Source organism: Heloderma suspectum, chromosome 5, assembly GCF_057233095.1.
Source record: "Heloderma suspectum isolate Gila_16-S chromosome 5, 16-S_ref, whole genome shotgun sequence".
NCBI lineage: Eukaryota > Metazoa > Chordata > Lepidosauria > Squamata > Helodermatidae > Heloderma > Heloderma suspectum.
The window spans coordinates 36,317,396-36,340,477 of NC_139462.1; the positions used below are offsets into that span (position 1 = coordinate 36,317,396).

The 23,082-nt window shown below is 42.0% G+C and overlaps 1 protein-coding gene across 4 annotated transcripts in view; it reads left to right on the forward strand.

Moving 5' to 3' along the window:
• The window catches only part of NPNT (nephronectin), a 95,456-nt gene that overhangs the window by 26,973 nt on the left and 45,401 nt on the right, over positions 1 to 23,082 (forward strand). For 2 of the 4 annotated variants that reach the window (XM_084855786.1, XM_084855783.1), the window contains exons 3-5: positions 9,143 to 9,193; positions 13,654 to 13,746; positions 21,095 to 21,187. In XM_084855786.1, the coding sequence (XP_084711912.1) occupies positions 9,143 to 9,193; positions 13,654 to 13,746; positions 21,095 to 21,187 (237 nt within the window). The remainder of the gene's footprint in view (positions 1 to 9,142; positions 9,194 to 13,653; positions 13,747 to 21,094; positions 21,188 to 23,082) is intronic. The other 2 variants (XM_084855784.1, XM_084855785.1) reach the window with 2 other exon arrangements.

The following is a 23,082-nucleotide window of genomic DNA, read 5'->3' on the forward strand; positions in this document are numbered from 1 at the left end:
TAGTAGGATCAAGGATGCTTTTACACTGAGAACACAGATATATGTTATGCATTTGGGTATCTATCTAGAATTAATGCCATCTCTTCAAGGTACATAGACTCTGGAAGAGTCTTGTTTCTGGCTAGTACAGTCTTTCCCAAATATTTAAAACTTACTTAAACTTCTGGGTTCCTCAGCCAAGTGACAACTAGTTGCTAGTATGAAGTTCATCCAGTGTATGAACATAAGAACATAAGAAGAGCCATGCTGGATCAGACCAAGGGTCCATGTAGTCCAGCGGTCTGTTGACACGAGCTGCCCATGGGAAACCTACAAGCAGGATGTGAGTGCAATAGCAACCTCCCACCCATATTCCCCAGCAACTGGTGTACATAGGCATACTGCCTCTGATACTGGAGGTAGTATAATAGCCATCAGGACCAGTAGCCATTGATAGCCTTCTCCTCCAAGAATTTGACTAGCTCCCTTTTAAAGCCATGCAAATTGTTGGCCATCGCTACATCTTGTGGAAGTGAATCCCATAGGTTAACTACACACTATGTGAAGAAGTACTTCCTTTTATCTGTCCTGAATCTCCCATCAGTCAGCTTCATGGGATGGCCCCTGGTTCTAGTATTATGAGAGAGGGAGAAAAATATGAAGTTCATTGCTATATGCAAGGATTCAGAGGTTGGGGTGAAAGGACATTAAAGACTTTTAGAAGGAGCAGATCTTCATTCCCGCTTATCACTTTCTCTCTCTTGCATCGCTCTACTACCACTCACCCATCAAATCCAGCTCAGGATGAAGTAAGAGAATGAGGCTGGCTAGAGTTGGTACCGATGCCAGGCGGGGAGTTACCTCTGCCTATTCGCGTGGAGGGGCTGATGGAGAGTTGAAGTATAGCACCGCCCAGGCAAGCAGGCATATTCTCTGAACTGGAGAAAGGGGACTTTGGTCCCATTGCATGCCCATCTTTCTGAGCACTGAAGATAACCTTGTTTTATTTATAATAAAATGCCTATACTGCCCTTCAGTAGACATTCCCAGGGTGGTTTACATAATTCATCTGGATGGTAGGAGCTGATCTTAGCCAGTCAGCTTATGTCCATAGATTGTGCCTTTGTCCAGTTAGGGCCAGCTTGGTTCCCCAATTCTTATGGACTGGCCAGACCAACTTTGTAAACAGGAAGTATACCCACAGGGAATGGTCAGAGTTTAGTGAAAATTTGTATTTATTGCAAGTGCGCTGTCATACTGGTTCTCAAACCTTCTACCTTGGAGGAATGCTTTCCACCTTGATTCATCTGCCAGAAGCTTCTGTAGCAGGTTCTGGGATGACCTTGCCCAACCTGGTGTTCTCCAGATGTGTTAGACTGCAACTGCCATAATTCCCAATGGCCATGCTGGCTGGGAATAATGGGAGTTGCCATCCAACTAGGGGTGCACGAAAGTCACTTACCTGGTCTCGCAGCTTTTCGCGGTGGGGGGGAGGCGCTTCGCTGCTTCCCCCGCGAAGTTCAGGCCGGGGGAGGAGGCTTCCTGCCTCGCCCGGCCGAAATTCAGGCCGGGGGGGAGGCTTCCCGCCTCGCCCAGCCGAAATTCAGGCCGGGGAGGAGGCGCCTCGCCTCGCCCGGCCGCGAAATAAAAAGTTAAAAAAAAACAAAAACGCCCCCGTGATAGGCTACGTGATGATTAACGTAGCCTATCACGGCTAGATTTGCAAAGTCAGCCGTGATAGGCTACGTAAATCGTCACGTAGCCTATCACGGGTGACTTAAAAAAAAAAAAAATGCGTACGGATAATGGCGGCCCCCATAGGGAGCCGCCATTCGCTTTCCTTATTTGGTCGCTGTAGTCTACGTAAATCTTTATGTAGACTACAGCGAAAATAAGGGCAACGCAAATTGCGTTGCCCTTATTTTCGCCGTAGTCTTCGTAATCTTTACGTAGACTACAGCGACCAAATAAGGAACAGGAATGGCGGCTCCCTATGGGGGCCGCCATTATCCGTACGCGCTTTTTTTTTTTTAAAGTCACCCATGATAGGCTACGTGACGATTTACGTAGCCTATCACGGCTGACTTTGCAAATCTAGCCATGATAGGCTATGTTAATTGTCATGTAGCCTATCATGGGGGCGTTTTTTTTTTCTTTTATTGGAATGGCGGTGGCAGCAGCCGGTCGAAAGACCGGCTGCTGTTCCCGCCCCGGACGAAGACCCGATGAACCGCCGGCCGGACCCGCCGCCGGGAGGGACATTCGCCAAAGGTAAGTCCCATCCCGGGGGCAGTGCGGGGGGCGGGGGGGCGGAGAATTTCTCCCCGAAACTTGTTCGGGGGGCCGAACACGTTGGCGCTCGGCCCCCCGAAGTTTCGGGGAGAAAGTCTCCGCCATCCCTACATCCAACACATTTGGAGGGCACTAGGTTGGGGAAGGCTGTTCTAGGGTACATAGTAATTGATCAGGACTTCATGGTCTCCCTACAGGAACTGAGAGTACACCTTAGAGAGCATCAAACACAACCCTGAGGCTATGCATTTGGGCAAAGCTGACTTTCCGCTTCAGGGTTTCTTGTCTTGCATTACTGATTTGCTGCGGAACTTCTGATAAGCTTCCCAGTAATTGGAACATAGTTTTAACACCACTGCCCTGATGGTTAAAGAATAAGAAACAGAAATTACTTTGTAAGCCAGCATTAGTAACATGTCTTTGATCTTGAACATACAGCCTAATTACAGCCTGCTTTGCTTTGCCAAGTTCAATTAAACGCTTTCAGTAGAATGCTTGTAAGAAAGGTTGGGGTTTGCATAGGCAATTGCGGAGGGTGCTGGACATCCTGCTATAACCAAGAGCTTTGCATGCTTCTGCCTTCTTGCTACAGCTGCAAAGAAACAATGCTCTAGGAAATGCTGTTCCTCCTTTATGCTTTGGGGTAAAAACACATGCTAAATTCTGCCATGATTTATGCTCCTTTTCATGCATGTTTATATTTAATTGTGGGGATTGTTGTTGGGTGTTGCCCATAGAAATACTTTCATGAATTGTAGCTATCATGGGTGGTGGGGGAGCTGTTAGTTGTTTTGGGACGGGAGGGGTTGTGTTTTTAAACATAAATGCAATTCTGTATAACAACTTAAAATGTCCTAATCTGAACTCTAAGTAGAAATCAGATCTGGGTTTTGAAAAACGCCCTGGAAACAAATGTTCTCATTAAAATCATTTGGTATAATTTGGGACTATTAATTTCACTCTTTATATTTCAACATGTGACTCTTTAAATATGCTGTACTTAAAATACAGAACTGCATGATCATGTTTATGTGGGAAAATGAGGTTCTGCTATTCTTTACTTCTTCTGTAGTGTTATTTTAAAACAGGATGATGCATTTTAGCAAAACATTGCAAGGGAATATGCATTGCGTATTAAGGAAACAGTATCCTTTGCCTTGCCTATAGAAACTGACTTCCCCCTCACACAAGATACTGGCATCCTTTTTTTCAGTCAAGGCAAAATGTATACATTAGTGAGATTTGGCTTTCTGTTTTGTTTTGTGGTGCACAGCATTTGTTTTACTCTTGTTCATGTGGATATTAGGTAGATTGTCCATCGAGGATGTTGCTGGGACCACAGGGCCTCAGCCCAGAATCTATTTACCAGGGCCATGGATGTTTTATTCAGAGCCCTAAGTATCCATTGGTACCAATGGAAATTCAGTTGTCATGCAAGGGGCAATTTTCAAAGGGGGTCACAGCTGCGAAAGCCAAATTCATTCACCCTAGCAATTTAATATAGGAAAAACCTTCTATTGGTGCTAATGAAAGCTTTTTTTCCTAAGCTTCATTGCATGGTGGTGATGGTGGGGACAGTGGGGTCTGGAAGAACCCATTAAAAAAATTGACCAGCCACTCTTTTTTTATTATTATTATTTCCCCCCACATCCATTCCCAGCCATTGAAAAGTTATTAATTATTATTATTTTTATTACATTTCTATACTGCCCCATAGCCAAAGCTCTGTGGGCGGTTTACAAAAGTTAAAACATTAAAATACAATATACAAAGTTTAAAAACCATTTACATAAAAGCATATGGACAATATATACAAACAACATATAAATAAAAACAACTTTGAACTAAAAACAATTTTTTAAAAATCCATCAATAAAACACAGCTTAAAACAACACTGCTTAAAACAGTATACAAAAGTCAGCAGAACGAACAAGAGTTCTCAAAAGGGAAGGCCTGCCGGAATAATAGCGTCTTTAATGCCTGCTTAAAAACCTTCAACAAGGTCAGCAGGCGCATTTCAACTGGCAGGTCATTCCATAACTGAGGGGCGGCAAAGGAGAAGGTCCTCTTGCGTGTGGCTGTCAGTCTCACAGCAGCCTCAGCAGATAGCCCTCAGAGGACCTTAGGTGGTGGACTGGGTCGTAATTGTAGCTGAAGATGAACTACTGATTTAGGATGATCTGGGGGTGGGGTGCAAATTAATTAAATAATTGATTTTATTTGGTATGATTTGCATGGGAAATTAATTGGCTGGCTTTTGGTATGATTTGCATGGGAAATTAATTGGCTGGCCAAAATTAATTGGCCTCTGCAAATTTTAAATAAATCCTAGTAACTATTTTTAAGTTTGCATATGTAGAAATAAATTAACTTGTGTAGTTTTTTTGCAGGTTGGCATTCTAAGGAGAGCTTTGGCTATTGGGCGGTATAGAAATGAAATGAAATTAAATGAAACGTAATCTGTACAGGAGGTGCATGTAGAGATGGGAAGGAGGATCATCCCTGCTGGCCCCACTCCTCACCTCCACATGTTCAGCAGAATGTCTGTATGGAGGCTATGCTCATACAGCTTGTAGGCACATAGGTGCTCTCTATATGATTGAGAACCATGCAAAAGGCATGGGGTTCTCAACTGTGCATAGAGAGCTGATGTGTAGATAGTTGTCTATCTGTAGTCCCTGTTTGACCTTTTGTTTCTTTATTGATGAGCCTCCAAGGTAGCTTATAGTCAAAACTTACAATAATTTAAAAACATTTAACACTTCAAACATTTTTAAAACTTTAAAGCAATTTAAAACTGTGAAAGCAATTTTAAATCTTTAAAACAGCACCAAACAGCAGAAATTGAGAGCAGGTGAGAATCTTCAAAACAGAGCACAGAGCTAAGAGATTTAGGGCACAGTCCTATGCATGTTTAGACAGAAAAAAGTTCTACAACTCCCAGCATGCCCCAGCCAGCTTTTCTGGGGCATGCTGGGAGTTGTAGGACTTTTTTCTGTCTAAACATGCATAGGATTGTGCCCTTAAAATACTTCAAAGCCATATGGAACAAAAATGTTTTAACAGCCAGTCTAAAACTGAACTAAGAAGCAGCCAGTCTACATTTCTTTGGGAGAGAGTCTCAGAGCTGGGGGGCTGCCACAAAGAAGGCCCTTTCCCATTTTCCCAGCAACTTATCCTCTCTCTCATTGTCTGTAAAAGCCTAAATGCTGAATGCTTGTGTAACACTTTTCTTCAGGGTCTCTAAAGAGACTCACAGCAAAGGCCTTGTACAGGGACAATTAACATCTATCATTTTAATTTCTTAATTAAAAACAATAATGCACATGTAATAATTTTACATGCATAACAATACATTTATCACCAAAAACACTAAAACAGAGCACAGCCCTCCCAAAGTTCTGTCTTTTAGCTTGAGTCCACAACAACAAAAATATAAATAAAACCTCTCTCTGAAGCTTGATTTTTCTGCTGGACGTAAAAAGAAAACAGCCTCTATTCAGTTCACTCCAGCTCCACGGCATTCTTCTGAAGGTGGATGAGTCCGATAACACAAGAACAAACTTTGCAAACAGCCCTCAAGGATTCAGGGCCTTACAGAGAAGAGAAATCAAGCTTCTTCCTAACTGCGATGAGGTAACTGCCCATAATGGTGGCCATTCCCCATCTCGCTCCCTTACTGAGCATATGCAGGAATATTCCCCCTCCAAAATTCTTAAAGGGGGAATATACCAGTGGGTTACACTTGCTGATAGGGGCTGGGCTTGTTCCCACTCCCCACCCTTACACATATTCCCTGTTGGTGTCATATTATTGTGCAAACACAGCGAGGATTATTAGGATGCCTTGCAAGGGTCTCTGAACTCCCTCCCCCCGTTTATTAAGCTGAAATTACCCTTGACCCCTCTTACGCTATTCATGTCAACATCCTATTGCTTTAAGTAGAGAAGAAAAAGTTGGAAGAGAGACTTTTGTAATAAGAATAAGCTAGTGTTGTGCTGAAAATTTCTCCCACATTTTTTCGACCATTCTCATCCAATTTGATAGAAAAATTGCTTTCAAGAAGAAATTCAATGGTGAAGAAATTTCGGACAAATTCTCATGGGTTGGGTTTGGGCTTCTTGGGCTTCCCTTACTTAGGAGGTGGCCAAGGGGTCAGCACAAGTTTCCTGTTTTTCATTGTACAATCATCTCTCTGGCAGCCTGAGGCCTCCTCAGCTTCCTGCACTTCAATGAAAGCCCAGTTTAAGGCACCATGAGGTAATTCCTCCCATAGGACGTTTTCACATGAGGATGTGCAGGCAGCCTAAGCTCAAAAACACCACACACACAAATTACAAAACACCCTGAGAATGCGGCAGAGCAACGGAAGCCTCTTTCATGGGTGGAGAAAACTTCCAGGAAACTGGAGGACAGATTTTAACAGAGCACTAACTCCATCTCATCTCTGGAGCTCGACACAACACTGTCCCCGCCTGCATTACGGTGGAAGCAAACTGGGGGCCAGCCTGCCAAGACAGTTCATGCTGTTGTAGCACAACCAGCCATGCCCCAAGTCCTTAGGAAAAGATAAAGAAGCTGTGCTACAAGCACTGCCAATGGGGAGACCCACCTGGGAGAAACCATTGAGAATTTCTCATCCCCCTGGAGAATTTCGGTGAAATTGTCTCCCAAATTTGTCTGTCCACAAGTAAGGTGGAGAATTTCAAGCGGCCATTTGCACACAGCTCCAGAATAAGCGGTGTGTCCAGTATAAATTTATATTTGTATTACAATCCTGATTGACACGAGAACTGCCTTGAGTGTGAAAATTCCCATAGTTACTGACGTGGCACAGCTGCATTGTCTGTTTTCTCTGAGTGCTGCCATTGCAACAGTAATTGCTGCCCCAGCAGTGCCATGGGCGTGGTTGGGGACCAGGACAAACAGACCAGCAGTTCTTTTGCATCCCCACTGAGACCCAGTGTGCAAGATCCTACACAAGATCTGCTGCCACCGCACGGTGCAACACCAGACAGACCTGTAACATTTTAAAATGTCTGTAAATCGGATTGGCAAGCTTTTTGGACCATGGGCACAGTTGGCACTTTGAGAAACTGTCCTGGGTACCACAACAAAATGGCTCCCATGAGAGGTGTGGCTTGTAACAAAGGACAAGTAACCTGCCCAAAAGACTGAGTACAAGGCAGAGGAGGGGTCTGAGCCCCCACACATAAAACAACTCCTTTGGGCCTGCAGTTTTCTGCATTCTCACTTTCTCCCTTTCTATTTCTTGCTGTCTGGGTGTGCTGCAAAGGAAAACATCAGCCTGCAGCAGCCCATCATCTTCATTTCCTAAGAATGTTACTGAGACCCACATGTGGCCGAGAGGCATTCATGGGAAATGAAGATGGCAGTGGCTGGAGGCCCTCACTTTGCTTGAAAGTGATCCCAACTGCCAGTAAGAAAGCACATTATTTTGTTATTCCTTTTAAAAAGTGGGAGAGGCAGGACACCAAAAAAAGGTATCCGGGGATGCACAGGTTCCTACAGCACCATGTTGTCTACCCCTGTTCTAGATTAATGCCGTTGAGCTTCAGCCAAACACCACTGAAATAATTATAATCTTTTCATCAAGTTCAGTGGACTTTGGAGGCTTGTTCAGCTGTAACACCATGGGTTGAAGATGCATTAATGAGCTTTCAAGATCTGCAAGGTACTTTCTCTGCTTTCCGTGTTTCCTGCAAACCATGGTTTTCCATTGTGTCTGAACAAGCAGTCTATGGTTTGTGCTTGTCTGGAAATCCTGGTTTGTGATCCCAGGTGGCAGGCAAGCTCAAATCATAGCATCCCCATTAAGAAAAAACAGAAAAATAAATGTACTGCGAAACCATAACCGCATGCAGGGTGTTTTCCACACACAAGGGGAGGAAGAAGTACATGAGGTGTTCACATGACACCAAACCATGGTTTGGCATCACAGGTCCTAGATCAGAACCTAAGGAGCTTACTCTTTATCTAGGTTTAGATTACTTTAGACCTACACAAGTGATAATGAAATCAAACTCTTAAGCTCAAGATATGGCACAATCACATCTTACTAGAAAATAAAATAAAACCAGAACTTTATATCTTGCAAGCTTTTAACTCATGCAACACTACAATAAACTCTTGTAGCAAACATATGCTATCTAATTTTATAGCAAACATATTTTATCAGATTTGGACTGTGCACCTTGATTACCTTTTTTTTATTTGATTCTACTGCATGGCCCCTGCCGCTCACTTGAACGGTTGTATTAAAAGTACTGAACAAGGGTTTGTGTACCAAAAGCTTTAGGTTTAATGCAATAAATAAATAAATAAACTAGATTGCTTTATTGGTTCTCAGCTGTTAAAACGATCTACTAAAATTGCAAATGAGGTCAGTTAAATCAGAGTTAACAATTAAGCAATTAACAATTGCTTTTATGTCATCGGGGGGAGATTTGGTATCATAGATGGGTATGAAAGGATACTGTCTCCTTAAAGGCATTTTTTTATTATTATTTTGGAGAACGCTTTGTAATGGGGCATATTTTTACCACTAATTACTTTTAAGTTGGAGTTCTTTGACTGGAGGAACAAGAATAGCATAACATCGATCCTTTTGGTAACTTTTATAGAGAATGTATCTATTTGCAAACATCTCATAACAAGATAGTGACATAAGGTATTTCTATTTTTAAACATGTCCCAGTTTATTTTTTTTATTTCAGAAAAAAGCTTTGAATGTTGAATGTGTGTAATTCTCCGGGAATGTAGCAAGTTGATAAAATCCCAGCCAAGTCCATCCTTCTTGCAGGGAAAAAAAAAAGCTGGAATTGCTTTTTATGGACATTTGTTTTGCAGCGTTCTACATCTTAAGGCAGAGAATAGCCAGGATAAGGTGCCAACCCAAAGGTTAGCTGAACATATTTCTTGAAATAATTTTGGCACGGTGGTGTTTTGGAGGTATGACTTCTAGAATCATATTTGGGGCATAAGAACAATATATAAAAACTCAGAAGAAATATGCATGTAATTATTTTATGTATTATTTTAGGGTGACAGAAGCACTTTATGGAGGCATTCCCTTTTAGCCATGGATGTAATAACTAATGTAAACCTAGCATGACATTATTGTCAATTGTATATTAATGCAGACTTACCATTTAAATTATTTTGATTACCTTTTAAGTTCTGAACAGTTTGTTTTCTACATTTAGAATGGTGAATAATGATTTTTATAATATGTTTACAAGTTGCTTTATTCAAGGGGGATACTTTCTTTATTCAGGAGGGCTAATTTCATCACCACTTGACATCATGTGAGCAGTACCTGACCAATGGAACGTGTGAAGATTGGGAGCTGGGATTCCCATCCCCCTCCATGTATTGAAAAAGGGTGTGCAAAAGACTTCCCTTCAACTGTTACAAATATATACTTTTTATCAACTGGATCTCAGAACCAGAAGAAGGCATCCTCATTGCAAGTGCAGGGTGGCCCAGTTCACATTACCATTTGGCTTCCTGCAATGCCATTTGACGTTGCCCAGTCATTCCGTGCTCAAGGATGCCATTTTGCTTTCTGGGCAATGTTGATACTTTATTTCTTTTTATTTAATTTAATTTATTATTAGATATATATCCCACCTTTTTACCTCTTGCAAGGAACTCAGTGCGGCTTACATGGTCTTCCCCTCCATTTTATCCTGACAACAAACTTGTGAGGTTGTATAGGCTGAAAGTACGTAATTGATCCAAAGTCACCCAGTGAGGTTTCATAGCTGAGTCGGGACTAGAATCCAGATCTCCTGAGTCATACTCCAACACTCTAACCACTATACCACTGGGTTATTCTAAGATTTCCCCACAGCTGTAAATTGTACTACAAGTTACAAGAAGGACTCCTAAAGTGCCTTTACCTAGAGATGTCATTGCCCAAAATATTGGCAGAGAGGGTAGATATCAAAGTTGCCCAGAACCTCCCAGGTCTCTGAGGTGAAAAACTGTGGATGCATCCAACACGGTGGCTTGATTTTTTCACGTCAATTTCAGCATCCATCGCAGCATAGTGGTGTGCCTGGCATACCATTTGGGAATCACTGCCTCTCACTTTTATGTATGAGTAATGAATATGAACTTGAGCACACTCCGGGAGAGAGCGCAGGACAGGAAGGCCTGGCGTGCTATGGTCCATGGGGTCACGAAGAGTCGGACACGACTGAATGACTGAACAACAACAAATTCCACTGAACTTTCTGGAGCCATTCCAGTATTATGTACTATGCTAAGGAACGTTTGCTATATATTATCTTGGTGTGTAATATTGATTTACTGTTACACAACTAGCTTAACTGCTAGGCACTTGGGTTTTTGTCCGTATGAGCAAGCATTACAATTGTGTATACACAGAGGACACTTTCAAAAATTGCAGCAATGTGTTGTTTGCGCTGACATGTTCATATATAATTCTAATCTAATGCCATAAGGCAGTAGGTAATTGAAAATCTCTCTGGAAACCCAATGCCTGCTTTCTTTAAAATAGCCATAAGATTAGTTCTCCACTGGATCTTCCCATTGCATATGCACAGCATTTGGCACTGTCATTCCAGTGTGAGAGAGGAAGGTTTTGCATATTGAGCTGCTTAAAGATTAAAGGCCAGCTGCCCACAATAAAGATTTGTGAAAGCACATTAACAAGTTGTAAAAGTGCACATTTAACCATTAAAATTGCTGCATAACAAGGTGGTTCTTGAATAAAGCGGATGTTTCATAAGGTGATTTTTGTTGTGTGTGTTTTTAAATAAAACATTTGATTTAATAAGAAAATGTAAATGCATATTTAGCCCAGTAAGGACTTTTATACATCCCTTGATCAGACAGAGCATCCAATTTCTAGAACATCTTAACCTCACACTACTTAATCATTGCCTTAGGTTGCTGCTGCACTGGCTCTTTAGTCTGGAATTGTGATTTGTCTTGGACTCACACTTCATACAAAATTCAGACAATGTCATTGCCAGCCCATTGCATTCCAGTGTTTTCTGTTATCCATACCTGTTTGTGGAGATCTTTTTGGCAATAAAATGCACCTGCTGTGCCAACCTGTCTTGTGTGGACTTCCTAAGCACTATTAAAGCATTAAAGGTCTCTTTACATTTAATTAAAACCTTCCTCCTCACAGCTTCTGTCCTTGTTTTTCTTCTTTCTATTCAGTGTGGCTGTAGGATTAGTTATGGGTTGCTCCTTAGGCTCCAATCATATGCCCATTTTCCTGGGAGTAGGCCCCATTGAACTCTGAGTATATGATTGCACTGTTAGACAATTCCTTTTTGCTTGGAGGGCTGTTACTATTGGTTTCTTCTGTTCCCCCAACCCTCATTAGTTTTAGTTGCAAAATATAGCTAGACGCCCTGTAGGGAACAGGAACTGACTGATTAAGGGACAGTTTATCACTAATACACCATTCTGAATAATAACAGGCAGAAGCCACAAGGAGGAAAGTCTTGATTAAAGTTGCAGGGGACTTTTGGTGAAAGGTGCTTACTTCTGAGTAAACATAGAAGGATCTTGACCATTGGAATTTCTGGATGATATAGTGTTGTATTAGAAGACATGTAGAACCATCGTTTTAATCCCACTTCCAGATAAGAATATATGAAGCGCCATGATGGATCAGACCAAAGGTCCATCTAGTGCAGCCTTCTGTTCAAACAGTGGCCAAACAGCTGCCTATGGGAAATCCACCAGAAGGACATGAGTGCAACAGCACTTTCCCCAGCAACTGGTGTACATATGCTTACTGCCTCTGATACTGGAGGTAGCACATAGCCATCAGGACTAGTAGCCATTGATAGCTTTCTCCTCCAGGAATTTATCTAACCCCCTTTTAAAGCCATCCAAAGTGGTAGCCATCAATTCCTTAGTTTAACTGTGCACTGTATGAAGAAGTACTTTTATCTGTCCTGAATCTTTCACTAATCAGCTTCATAGGATGACCCTGGGGTCCCTCCCCGAGAGAGGGAGAAAAAAATTCTCCCTAACCACTTTCTCCAAACTGTGGATAATTTTGTACATCTCTATTATGTCTCTCCTTACTCACCTTTTTTCCTAAGCTAAACCATCCCAGCTGTTGTAACCTTCCCTCATAGGGGAGTTGCTCCAGCCCTTGATCATTTTAGTTGCCCTTTTTTGCCCCTTTTCAAACTCTATAATATCCTTTTTTAGGTGCAGTCACCAGAACCATACACAATATTCTAAGTGTTGTCGCACCATAGATTTGTATAGGGGAGTATGATCTTGGCAGTTTTATTTTCAATTCCTTTGCTAGATATGCCTAACATGGAATTTGCCCCTTTTTGTTGCAAACGAGTGTGGAAAATGGTTGTGGAAAAGCAATGCCTCTGCAAAGGCCTCACACTGCCTTCCCCAATATGGTGCCCCCCAAATGGTTTGGACTCCCATCAGCCCCATTCAGCATGGGCAATGGTCAGGGATGATGGGAGCAGTAGTCTTAAACATCTGGCTGGCATCATGTTGGTGAATGCTGGCCTCAAGTGTGAAAGCCACCTTTGGTTAAGAGCGTGACCTCTCATTTGTAGTCCCAACTAACCTCAACAGAAATGCCACATGCTGTTTGCCTTTATTATTCTGCGAGAAATATGAACTGTGTCTAGCTATGTATAATTAAATATAAGGGGAAACATGATTTGAATAACATGGAGATGGTTCCTAAGGATTTTGCAACACACACATATTTGTAGGAATATTTGTATGGAATTCTTTCCCCATATACAATCCTATACGCACTTACCTAGGAGTAAGTCCCACTGAACTCAACAGGGTTTACTTTTGAGCAAACTCATATAGGATTGCATGGTAAAAGTTATCTTGCTATATTCTCGTATAACTGGCTCTTCATAGTGGCCTGTGGTAAACAGCATCGGAAATTATGGTTGTCATGCAATACGTTATCTCAATAATCCATGTATTAACATTAAAATTTGCATTTAAAATTCATTGTAATTGTTCCCTTAAAATGGGAAATTTCATTTATATGCATTTCATATGTATTCATTGATATAGATATATACAAATCTATGTATATATCCATATATAATTTGTATATATCTAATTTGTTCTACTTTTTATTTATTTTTCCTTTGTTGAAATTTTTCTGCATTTGTGTGCATTTTAATTGGTTTCCACATAGCAGAAAAATGGTGGGCAGGAAAGGATTAAGCTCACCCTCCTCCCATCACTTTTGTTCTCTAAGTCACCTCCTTACTCCTCATGTTAAAATGCATTGATATAATCTAATACTCTGTGCAATTCAAATTGATGAGAAGAATGATTGTCTTGTTTTTGTGTATTCGCAGCTGTCTGTCAGCCTGGATGTAAACATGGTGAATGTGTTGGACCAAACAAATGCAAGTGTCATCCAGGATACACTGGGAAAACATGCAACCAAGGTAAGAAGACAAGAACAACAAAATTTTAAAAGCAAGCTTTCTCACAGCATTGTTTTAAGTACATTTGAAACTTGTAGCTACGTGTTTCATTACCATAGTAGTCTAGGAACAGGAGCTACATCCTGATCAGAATGCTCAGACAATAGAATAGGAATGGTCTCTGGAGTTTTATACTGCAAAGTACCATATCATTGGTTCCCTAGGTCACCCGAGAGACTGCTGAATTTTGCAGGGCCAAGGCCAGTCAGTGTTAGTTGTCACTTTTTGGCTACCTGGTTCAGTGATGCCCAAGAGCAGTGGATAGTTGGTTTTATCTAAGCCCTGTTCACTCATTCCTCAAATGAGGAGACTAAACATTGAAGGATGAAGCACGCCAGCCTTATTGCCTGCTCTGACATATTTGTTGCCCTCTACTCGTGGAAGGTGACTATCTGAAGAGAGTCTCCTGTATCTAGGAAAATCAGTGTTCTGGATCATGTGGAGAGACACCATGGATACAGGAAACTGTCCTCTTCAGGCAGTCACATTCCACATGTAGAGGGTGACAAATGTGAAGGTGGAGGAGGGTGGGGCTAGCGTGCTTCCCCTTCTCCCATGTTTAAGACTCCCCAGTGGAGGAACATGTGAATAGGGCTATAACTGTGATCTTCTTTTCTTGCCAGGTACAGAAGATAAGGAGGTGGAGTTGAGCTATCAGAGCCTCTGTATGAAACCGATGGTACCTTTCACCCAGTTGAATTGAATGAGAACTTCCTTTCTCAAATAGGCATTTTCAGGAGTTGTTCTTGGTGCATACCAATACAAACCTTGCCCTAAAATATTTAGAAATTACACAGTTGTTTTTGGTTTAGAGTCAGTGGATTGCTCACCTTCAGAGATCTATAGAGAATCCTTAAAGTTGAAATTTTGGTGTAGGTGTAGGTAATAAGTATCTTGTTTTTATGAAAACTAGGGTGGAGCTTATACATCACCAAAACAAACTACAAAAGATGACACTGATTTGTATAAAATATGAATTTGCTAATTTATATGTATAGATGAAAATTTAGAAATAATTACTATAATTTAAATAGACATGCAATACATCTCACCATAGCGGAGAAGGCTACGGCTACGTGAGCTGTGTGTTCAGTCTGCTGTCCTGGTGTTAAGTGTTGATGGGAAAACTTCAAGGTCCCTGCTTTCCCTTCTGATGGCTCTTTGTCTTTAAACCAGACTTGGACTGGACAGGCCTTCAAATAGAGAATGCCTTCAAATAGAGCACTGTCCTCTGTAAAATGGGACACATGGCCACCTTAATGAAAAACAAACTAAAGGTTTTATCCAGTGTTAGTTCTACATAGAGAAGAGCTATTGAAATGAACGGGACTTCAGTTAGACTAACATTGGATACAATCCATTGAATACAACCCTCTAATGCTATTTTTTTTAAAAACAAACACATACCCTTCCATATTGAGTTTGTGAAGGAAAACTAATCACAACAATTCTAGTAACTTTATAATGGAAAATAATCTCTTGTTTTAGAATGGCCACTATTTTCCATGTATTGCACTATGTCTACTCACTTATCCCCAAAGTATTCTTTTATGTAGTGCTGAGCACTCCCAGGTGCTTAAGGAAGTCACCCTCTCCAGTTAACTTGATTAAGATTTCCTGAGCTTATTATGAAAAAGAAAATTAGTGTTGTAGAAAATCTGTCAATTTGAGGAAGGTGGTGCTGTACAGAATTGTATTCCCTGAGAGTTGCTAATGCTTCTATGGCATAATGATTTCTAAATGCTTTTAAAAATTCACTTGTTCAGATATATTAATCCTTCCCTGACAGGTTCTTGTGATCCCCCTCCCCCTGGCCTCATTTGCTTCCCTTCCTTTTCTTTTTCCACCTCACAGTCACGTTATTATATTTCCCTCTACTTTGAATCAGATACAGTCAATGTTGTCTTCTTTTATTCTAGAACTTTATGTTCAGAACTGTGTGCCACAAAAACACTGTATAAAATACCAAATATATGCCTCCCCTTGGGCATTATGAAACAATATTGGACCAGAGAACCCATTGTGAACCAGATTTAAGAGACAAGAATTTGTGTTTGTAATTTTTTGTTAACATAAAACACTCGCAGGCTTTAGATTAGAGGTAAAGTCTTTATTCAGTTCTAGGCATGCTCACATAAATCTGCTCTTAACAGGGAAGGCCTGTCCACCACATTTCCTGTCCCAACACTTCCTGTTCCCTTTCTAGATCCCGAGTCTCACCACTTGTTAAAGAACTCAAGATACAGTGATTTAAGCTATCTTCAACATCCATTTGACAAATTTCCAGCTTAATTTTACAGTACCCCATTCATTTTAATGGGAAATTGTTAATGGGTAGTTCTCATGAGGATCAATACAATCCTAATGCTTTATTGGGCTGCAGTCTTAGGACCAAACTAGATGGGTAGCTTCACCAAAAAAGAGAACAAAAGAGGACCCAGGTTTCCATAATATTTGCATGTGCTCATTTATAGATACACATTTAGAAATAATTATAATTTCAAAAGAAATACAATAGAAATTCACATTCACCATAATGGGGAGGGATGTGACCAGGTGACCTGTGTGCCTTGCTTAGTCTGTTGTCCAGGTGCTGTTGATGGCCAAGGCCCAGCCCTTCCTTCTTTATACTGGATTTGGACTGGACAGCTCTTCAAACAGAGGATCATTCCCCAACCTGGAACCCTCCAGATGTGTTGGACTACAACTCCCATAATCCCGAGCCAGCATGGACAGAGGCTGGGAAGGATGGGAGTTGTAGTTCAACACATCAGGAGGGCACCGGGTTGAGGCCATCTGAGTAGAAGATGCTTTCAAATAGAAAGCCATCCTGGGCCAGCATGGGCAGAGGTTGGGGAGGTTGGAGTTGTAGTCCAACACATCAGGAGGGCACCAGGTTGGGGAAGTCTGAATAGAAGATGCCTTCAAATAGAGAGCTGTTCTTTGTAAAGTAGAACACATGGCCACCCTGGTTCAATGCGTTGTTGCAATTAACGTGCAGGTAGTTTAAAATGCAAATAGTATCAGTGTGGAAGGTAAGTGATAGGATCCAGTGAGGGATTTCTTCCCAGTGCAGATATCAGCTTTGGAGCAGGGATTTTCCTCAGGAGCACAGCAAGAGAGGAAAAGGTAAAGTTCCCCCTCCATACCTTTTGTGACCCCAATAATCATCACTCCCCCTGCAGCTGAATTAAAAACAACAACTGTATATTAGGTGCAAAGATTCCATTCATGTCACATCTAGTTTGGCCCTTACATGCTGCTCCTTGACCAAGTGTAATTATCATTTATTTGTCGCTTTTTAAAAATAATGTCTCTTTTTAAAAAATAATTTTTAAAGAGCATTCCCATGTCTGCAAAACTGCAGCACCACATGCAGTAAATATGTGCCCGGGCCAATTTTGGCCTCTAGGGATGTGTGTTGTTGCATGTTTTCAAACAGAAAAAAACATCATTCATATATTATGGAAAAGCCGAGGTCAACCTGTAGTAGAGAGGCAGATAAATTGGCCCTGATACTCATAACTTGGCGTATAACCTGGTTCAAACTTTGCATGGAGGCAGCAGTTTAAATCCAAGATTGCCATTCATTTAAACTTGGATTAGTCCAGTCACACTTTCTGATTTGGTTCACATGATCACCGTAGGCCCCCACCGCAGCTTCTCTTTCTGTGCAAACCCGGCGGGGGTGGGTTGTTGGGGAGGTTGACAAGTATCTTAAACCCATGGGCTGTTTTAGGGTTGTGGGTGGCTTGTCAACCACCTCAACAACCCACCCTCTCCGGGTTCACATGTAACGAGAAGCTATGGTGTGTCCTGTTGTTATTTATTCATTCAGTCGCTTCCGACTCTTCGTGACTTCATGGGCCAGCCCACGCCAGAGCTTCCTGTCGGCTGTCGCCACCCCCAGCTCCCCCAAGGTCGAGTCCGTCACCTCCAGAATATCATCCATCCATCTTGCCCTTGGTTGGCCCCTCTTCCTTTTGCCTTCCACTTTCCATAGCATCAGCATCTTCTTCATGGTATCCTGTGTTCACGGTGTGTCCTGCTATGCCCCAAATATTGGAAATGGTGGCCACTTCCGCAACAAGAAGCCCCATGGGGAAATTCACCCACAGTGGCTTCTCGTTATGTGAGAACCAGGCCAAAGTATCAGGTATGGGGGAATCTTAGATTTTTAGAGCCAAAGCAGCATGCTGGTGGATGGTGCTGAGCCATTATGCCTTTCTTGCTGTTTACCTCCCCATGGTCTCCCCCCCCCAGACCATGTTTTCTCCCAGTTGAGCTTGTCCCAGTGTCTGCGGGTGGGTGGATGGTGAGTGTTTGGAGATAAACTGAAGGTACCAGGAAGGCTGAGCACTACCCAGCTGCATATCACTTTGCATTAAAAATTGGGTCTTCACCGCTCACTCCACTTTATTCATGACGAGAGCAAATGGGTTTAAACAAACCATTGCATATAGTTTGAGCCTGAGCAGGGAATAGTACCCTTGATCTATAAGATGAAATCACTTTGTCCAATCCTCTTTCCAGGCCCTCTCCTGAATCTGGTGTTGCCTCATTAATAGGGGCTAGCATCCTACTTGACCAGATGAAACTGTTGGTCTCTCTTCTAGCCCCCTCTGTGGGGGCTTGTTTTTATTTTGCTATGCTGCACTTATGAAGCAGATCACATTAAAAGAAGTGGGTGGGTGTGATTCATATTGATGTTTTTGGCATCCACTGGCTGTAGGTCAGTCCTGTCTTGTAGTATGAATGGCTTTTCCTGGCCTGGAAAGATCTGCGCTAATTATTACACCTTCATCAAATAAATGTTCTGTTGCTGGCAGTGAGATCAAATGGAGTTGTCTAACTATGAGAATTTCTTTTCCATGTCATAATTCATATGGCTACAGCTCCTTTATATTATCTGAATAGTAGATAAGCCTGAGTGAGTGTGTGTTTGTGTATATACCATCACCCACCCACCCTCCCTCCCTCTCTCTCTCTCTCTCTCTCTCTCATACACAAACATGTGCAAGAAATTTTTTTGTAAGGCAGGACATTTAACCATTCCATTTTCTTCCACTTTCTGTAGACTAGATAAAGGAATATTGCAACAAAACTCTGAAATTTACATGACTAATTACTTCTGAAATGTAATTGATCTTTCTATGATGGCCAAACCAAACCTCCAGATTCTTCAGCTTTCCCCAAGTTACCTCAGCTGAGCTGTAAAAATTAAAATTGCTTCACTCCTTCTCTATGAATGAGTTATTTTTAGTACATGATAATATGTGCACAGTAGTAGGAGATTAAGGCTGCAATCCCATACACACTTACCCAGGAATAAGATTAATTGAACTCAGTGGAGCTTAAGAACATAAGAAGAGCCATGCTGGATCAGACCAAGTGTCCATCTAGTCCAGCATTCTGTTCACACAGTGGCCAACCAGCTGTCAACCAGGAACCCACAAGCAGGACACAAGTGCAAGAGCACTCTCCTGCCCATGTTCCCCAGCAACTGGTGTACATAGGCTTACTGCCTCTGGTACTGGTACAGCCCAAAGGTCCATCTAATCCAGCATTCTGTTCCCACAGTGGCCAACCAGCTGGCTGTGGGAAACCCACAAGTAGGACATGAGTGCAATAGCACAATTCATTTGGGGTAACTGGTTTAGAACACATGAATTCATGGTGGGGTAGGGGAGATGCTATGCTCACTTCTGGCTTTGGATCCTGGCTGGAGAAAATGATTTATAACTGCTGGGGGGGGGGGGAGAGGATACTAGAAGGAAAGAATCCACATGCAAATGACCCCCCTCCCCATGTCTGTGGATACTCCCCTACAAGTAAGTACCCCTACTGTGTATTAGTGTTATGAGGGGAAAACAAGATAGGGAAGCCTCGTAACATCTCATCAACTGTTAGAGTGCAGTAAAACTGTACTGAAGAATTTTAGGTGGATGAACAATCGGTAGTTCAATACCTGTTCTGGGAACAATTAGTCTAGAACCTGAGTTCAGTTCTATAAGCCTGGACTGGTGCCCACCAGTGGCACTTCTAGATGTTTGCTGGACTCCACCTTCTATCAGCCCCAACCAGCACGGCCAATGGTCAGAGATGTTGGAAATTGTAATCCATCAACATCTGGAAGGTCATGGATTCCCCACCCCTGCCATAATGTCACATACATAAAATTGCCCTGATCTAGAACACCACGTCTACGCGTACAGGGGCAGGTTTCCCTTTTCATTGTAATGGTGTCGGCATTTCTGCATGCACAAAAAGAATGTGTCAGCAGCTGCTCACAATCCATTGAGATGAATAGAAGAGGCAGCTTTAATATATGAATGGGAGGGGGGCACTGAAGAGTGGGAAGCAGAGCATTTTGTGCATTGGAGCCCCTGTGACCAGAAGGCATTGCTGAACTGGAGTGAACTAATTTCTCGATAAAACAGTTGTATTATTATTATATATTTTAAAAGCTGTTTATATAGTTGTTTTAAAAGCTTGCTTTTGGACATGAGGAAGAATATGTTCAGGCTTTAGGTTTTTAGTTTTAAACAGTCAGTGGGATATTGCTACTTTAAACATATGTTTTTTGTATTGTTTGAATGTCATATTTATATACTTTTGTGAGCTGCCTTGGGGGCCTTTTTGGCTGATAAGCATCATAGGAAGAAACAATAGCATGCATGTATGTGTGTGTGTGTGTGTGTGTGTGTATATATATATATATATATATATATATATATATATATATATATATATATGGTTCTTAATTTAAATATGTTTCAGTTACCCTGCTTTTTCTCTATTTCAATATTCATTTGGTGTGGTGTTTTCCTCCACAAAACCCCATATTTATTTATTTTAGTGCAATTAGCATTCTGCATCCGTCAACAGGGAAGTGGGAAGGAAAGTGGCTTCATGATTGGCACAAGATTCAACTAGTAGGCACCAGTAGACAGCCAGATTCTCGTTAAAACAGGAGGAACTAGTTGTTTCAGGGCTCAGTTCACTTTAAAGCTAAATTCATCTGTCCTAAAAGAGTTCTGCAGATCCACAGAGGATTCACCCCTCAAGGGTTGTACCTGTCAGGCCTAGGATTCCTTTGATCACTTTGAAAAGCAACTGCTTTAGGACCGTGCTGCCAATTCAATAACAATATCTCCCCCTACAACCCAGCCTTCTGCTCTCTCTCTTTTTACATATAATTGTGATTGTTGAGTCTTCACTGATGCTATTTGACATAATAAACTGCCATGTTGTTTTACTGGGTCTCAGTCTTTTGACTTTTATTATGCCTTCTCCTCAACTCGTGAAGCTGAACATCTGTATGCAACCCCACATGACTGGCCCAGTGAACCACCTTTTTTCAGCCCACTGGATCATCATGCAACACATTTTCCATGGAGGGGTGAGGAAAATCCTTTACTTCAGGTGGTGTGTCCCTTCCACCTGCACGGCTTTAAACCTACAGTGAAACCTCTTGCAAGTGTGCTGCTGAAAGGATAGCGAACCTCTTCTGGCTGCTTCAGGAAAGCCCAGCCTGCGGTATGATTGGCATGCAAAGCAACTGAGCATTGACACTTCCTTGAGGCTGCAATCCTCTCGTCTAGAAAGGCTTGACCCTCAATTCCATTTGCTGCTGTGGTTACCTTCCTGCCCCGGTCTTTCGGGATTCATGCCGCTTTTTCTCAGCACCTTTTTAAACAAGAAAAGAAAGATGCTTGCTTATGTAGGTTTAAGGAACTGGCTTGATTGAAATAAGAATGGTAATTGTATTTAATAATAATGCCTCTGTGTTTGTTTTTTTCTGCAACCAGTAAATGTACTGTGGGTGTGGCAATGATACATGCACAATGCAGGCAGTCACGCAGCTCATAATTTTACATGCCTGACATGGGTACATATCTGAGGAAGCTAGCTTAGTCTTTGTACATAGAAGGTCTGAGGTTCAATTCCTGGCATTTCCAATTAGAAACATAAGAGGCCGTCTTATACTGCGTCAGAGCATTGGTCCATCAAGACCATTATTAAATACACTGGCTGGGAGTGGGTCTCCAGGATTTCAGACACGAGTACCTCCAGACTTATCTGGAGATGCTAGAGTTAGATAGCAGGTGATGGGAAAAAATCCTGCCTGAAAACCTGCCAGTCAGGATAGACAGCATTGTGCTAGATGGACACAATCTGACCTGATATGTAATGTAATCCCCGTTAGTGGAGGTTGGTGGCTCTGATTTTGGTGGGGCTCTGAATCCTTTCTGTATTTCAGTCAAAACCCATCAGAACTTTAAAGGAGCTATCCAAGGTACTGAGCCTACTTTGAGGCTATGATTCAGCACTTTGGGTAGCTCCTTTAGATGTCTGGCTGGTTCTGACTGAAACCCAGCATGGATTCACAGCTCCACTGAAATTAATGTCCCATTACTTTCTCACCACAAGTGTTTACAGCATTGTATATTTAAAAGTTACAACAGGCCATGTAAGGCTCTTGATTATTTAAGAGGCTCATCAGATCATCCCCACAGGTCTATTGCCTGTGGCCCTTGAGCAGACCCTTAATGCTTTTTTGTGGGCAGCAAAATACAAGCTGGAAATCACTAATTAAAGTCTGAAAGTTCTAGAACAGGAGGAGGGAACTTTTGGGGGCCTGGTGGCACCTTTGGCAATTTGCGAAAGTGTCCTTGGCATCACCACAAAATGGGTGTGCTGCCAGTGAAAGCAGTCTGCAGCCACCTGCCATCTTCATTTCCTAAGAATGGCTCTGAACCCCATGTGTGGTCCAGAGGTATTTATGGGATGAGAAGATGGGAGTACCTAGAGGCCCTTGCCGTGCTTTGAAGTGATCCCAGCTGCCAGTAAGGAACTTGGTTATTTAAATCAGTCCATCAGTAAACAAATATTAAGAAGGGTAGGGTACCTCAGCAGGTGCCAAGAAAGGTGTCTGAGTTCACGCTGGTGTCCGTGGGTCCATGTTACCTACCCCAGCTCCAAAACAATGCTGCATATTTGATAGGTCTTGTTCTTTTTGTTCTACCCCAGCTCTAAAACGATGCTGCATATTTGATAGGTCTTGGTTAGTGTCTGTTGATGCCATCCTCTTGTGCTGGTCCTTGAAGGACAGCAGCTTTGGAGCATTTAGGATGGTAGTTGTAGGAATACTACTATATCCTTAAGAGGAGGTAACATTTCGTTGTCACATGCAGAATTTCAGTCATGATTGAAGATGGAGTCTAGCTGATCTGTTTGGGCACCAGCTAGCAGCTTTTATGCAAATACAGCAGCACACAAGCCATTCTCTTTCTG